This window comes from Augochlora pura, unplaced genomic scaffold (assembly GCF_028453695.1).
Source record: "Augochlora pura isolate Apur16 unplaced genomic scaffold, APUR_v2.2.1 APUR_unplaced_1379, whole genome shotgun sequence".
NCBI lineage: Eukaryota > Metazoa > Arthropoda > Insecta > Hymenoptera > Halictidae > Augochlora > Augochlora pura.
In genome coordinates, this window is record NW_027581416.1 from 1 (window position 1) to 4318 (window position 4318).

The 4318-nt window shown below is 16.6% G+C and overlaps 1 protein-coding gene and 1 pseudogene across 1 annotated transcript; both read right to left on the minus strand.

Annotated features, from left to right (window-relative positions):
- Positions 1–897: 897 nt before the first annotated feature.
- On the minus strand, positions 898–2337 carry LOC144477478 (NADH-ubiquinone oxidoreductase chain 5). The gene is given in 1 exon segment (XM_078195205.1): positions 898–2337. A coding segment is annotated over 1 exon segment (1440 nt).
- A 109-nt stretch (positions 2338–2446) lies between these two features.
- LOC144477479 (NADH-ubiquinone oxidoreductase chain 4-like) lies at positions 2447–3568 on the minus strand (annotated as a pseudogene).
- Positions 3569–4318: the final 750 nt, after the last annotated feature.

The window sequence follows — 4318 nt, forward strand, 5'->3', positions numbered from 1 at the left end:
ATAATTTATTACATTTAATTTCCAATTAAAAAATTTAAAATTAATATGTATAATATATATTATTATTATATTAATAAGAATATTCTTATTAATCTCTTTAATTATTTTTATAATAAATTTTCTTCTATCTATAAAATTAAAAAAAAATCGTGAAAAATCAACACCATTTGAATGCGGATTTGACCCAATTACAAGTGCTCGACTACCTTTTTCAATTAATTTTTATGTAATAACCTTATTATTTTTAATTTTTGATGTAGAAATTATCTTAATTTTACCTATCGTAATACTATTAGAAAATTTATCAATAACTTCAATTTTAACATTTATATTATTTAATTTAATTTTAATTATTAGTCTATGAATTGAATGAATATCAAATTATTTTAAATGAATTCATTAATAAATTAAATTGTATATATATATATATAAAGTAAAAATTTTACACTTAATTTCGACTTAAAATTTGGACTCAATAATGTCATATATATAGGATATTAATTAAATAATAATAATAATATTAAATTTGCAATTTAAATTTAAACTAAATTTATATCTTTTAATTGAAACCAAATAGAGGTAAATTATTGTTAATAATTCCATTGTCTTAAAATCTTACCAATTAAAGAAATATTCAACTTATAAGAACTTCTAATTCTTATCAAAATGTTAACTCATTAATATTTCTTTTTATATAGTTTATAAAAACATTATATTTTCAATATAAAATTAATATTCATATTATTTATAAATAAATTTATCTAAAAATTATAAATTATCTTAATATTTTCAATATTATACTTTAATTATTAAGCTATTTAAATAATATATTATTACAATAAGATATAAAATAATAATATAAAACTTCATTACAAATACTATATTTAAATAATTATTTCAACCATTAATTAACTTAATCTTCTTATAAATATAAAATATATTAATTATTTTTATCCCCAGTACTATTTCTAAAAACTTTTCAAATTTATCAAACAATATAATCTTATTCAAAACTTCCAAATATAAAATCTTATACAAAATTCCTAAATAAAACATACTTATAATAAATTTTAATCCACTAAAATTATAATTAACCTTCTTAAATATTAAATAAAATATAAACCCTATTAAATATAATATTAATAATAATCCTTTATCTATTTTAGTCAAATAAAAAACATTCTTATTAATTAATATAAAATAATTTAAACCAAACACTATGATCAAAAAAAACATAAAAAATTTACAAAAAAATATAAAATTTATACCTCTTATAAATTCATAATTATACATATTCTTACTCTTATTTAATAAAATCATTACAATTCGAATAGAATACCTAATTGTAAAAATAGTAGCTAAATATATTAAAATTAAACCAATTAAATTTACTTTTTCCATTATATAAAATTCTAAAATAATATCTTTAGAATAAAATCCTGATACAAAAGGAAATCCACATAAATTTAAAATTGAAAAAATTAAAACAATACTTTTTAAAGGATTTATATAAATTAATCCCCTTAACATTCGTAAATCCTGAGAATTTATATTAGTATGAATGAATCTACCTACACACATAAATATTAAAGATTTAAAAAAAGCATGAATAACTATATGATAAAACCCCAATTCAACTAACCCTATTCTTAAAATTCCTATTATGAATCCTAATTGACTAAGAGTTGATAAAGCTACAATCTTTTTAAAATTTATTTCAAAATTTGCTATTAATCCCGATATAAATATTGTAAATCTAAAAATTATAAATAAATAATTCATTAAACTATCATTTAATTTAAAATTATCATTAAAACGAATTAATAAATAAACCCCTGCCGTAACTAATGTTGATGAGTGGACTAATGAAGAAATTGGAGTAGGCGCAGTTATTGCTGCTGGAAGTCATGAAGAAAAAGGTATTTGAGCTCTCTTAGTAATAACTGCTAAAACTATTATAATCAAAAATAAATAATTCATATTATATAATAATAAATGTCATGAACCATTTAATGATCCCATCCCAATTAATATTAAAATACCAATATCCCCAACTCGATTTCTTAAAATAGTTAATGTACCAGAATTTAAGCAATTCTTATTTTGATAATAAATTACTAAACAATAAGAAATAAATCCTAATCCATCCCATCCTAATATAATACTAATTATACTAGGTCTTAAAATTATTAAACATATAGAAAAAATAAATAACAATAACAATATAATAAATCGATTAATATATATATCCCCCATCATATAATCTATTGAATAAATTATAATAAAATAAGAAATTAATAAAACAACTCTAATATATATAACTCCTAAATAATCCATAAATAATAAATACCTAAACTTTATTGTTCTCAATTCATAGATAACCCATTCTAAAATAACAACTATATTTATCAAAAATAAATATAATCTAATTATAAATAAAACTATTCTAACAAATAATATAATTAATCCATAAATAATTAAATTTATAATTTAAAATATTAACTATTTCTCTGAAATCACAATTCAACATTTTTAATAATAAACTATTTAAATAAAATAAAATTAAATTTAAAAATATAAAATTTAATGGAATTCAATGTAATAATAACACTAAATAATCAATAAATTTTACTCCCACAATTTTTAAATAATAATTTATTTCACCATGTTGAACATAAGAAAATAAATACAAGGAATATGAAAAACTAAAAAAACAAAATAATATTAATAATAAAATTAAAATTAAAGACCAATTTAATAATCTTATTAATATTATAATTTCACCCACCAAATTCAATGAAATAGGAGCAGCCATATTTGATGAACAAAATAAAAATCACATTAATCTTAACTTAGGTATATAATTAATTATACCCTTATTCAAAATCATTAATCGACTATTTCTTTCCTGATAATTTAAATTTACTAAATAAAATAAACCAGATGAACACAAACCATGTGAAATTATAGTAATTAAACATCCCATAATACCTACTTTATAAAAAGTTATTAATCTACTAATTAATAATCCTATATGAACTACAGATGAATAAGCAACTAAAAGTTTCATATCTAACTGTCGCAAACATAATAATCTTAAAATAATTCTACCAATCAATCTATAAAGAATTAATTCAATATAAAATGCAAAAAATAAATAATAAAATATATTTATTAATTGTAATAATCCATAAACCCCTATTTTTAATAAAATTGAAGCCAAAATTATTGACCCAAAAACTGGAGCCTCTACATGAGCCTTTAATAATCAAGAATGTAATATAAATAAAGGAATCTTAACTAAAAAAGATATTAATATATATAAAAAATATCATTTATCTATAGATAACTCAAATAAATCCATAATATCTATAATTATTGTTAATAAAATTTTATCTATTACAAAAATAAAAATTAATAAAGGTAAAGAAAAATATAATGTATAAAATAATATATAATAACCAGATTCAAGACGATTTTCTATATAACCCCATTTCACAATTAAAAAAAAAATTAAAATTAATCTTATCTCAAATATTATATAAAACACAAAAAAATTCAAAGTCATAAAATAAATTAATAAATTTAATAATAAAAACAATAAAATTAATAAACAAACTAAAAATTTATCACATTTCAAAAACAAAATAATAATTCCAAAAATTCAAACTCTTAATATAATCAATATATAAGAATTAATTCTAATTCTAAAACCTATATTAATTATATTATAATCATTAAAATAATTAAATTTAAATAATATAAAAAATCTTAATAATATCAACAAATTACCAACAATAATCCTAACTATTCTATTAATTATTATCATACTAAATTTAAAACTTTTACTCTCTCATTGCCCTCATCATAAACTAAACTAATTATTAATCTAATACCAATTACTCTTTCACACACTCCTATAACTAATATATATATAAATAATCAATCATTATTATCAAAAGTTAAATTTATTGTCAATAATATTAAAATAAATACCAACATAAACTCTATTCTAATTAAAATTATAAAAAATCTATTACTAAATAAATAAAGAATAATTAATAATAAAAAAAAAATTACTAAATTTATTCTAAATAAAATATTATAATTTATAAATCTTAGTTAAATAGTTTAAATTAAAAACATTAATTTTGTAAATTAAAATCAGATTTAACTGTCTTTTAACTAAAATTTCAAAAAAATTTTTTTACAAATATCTCTAATCTCCAAAATTAATATTTTATATAAACTATTTTTTGAATAAAAATTTTATATAAATAAATTTCTTCTCAAAACTTATAAATATATATATATATAT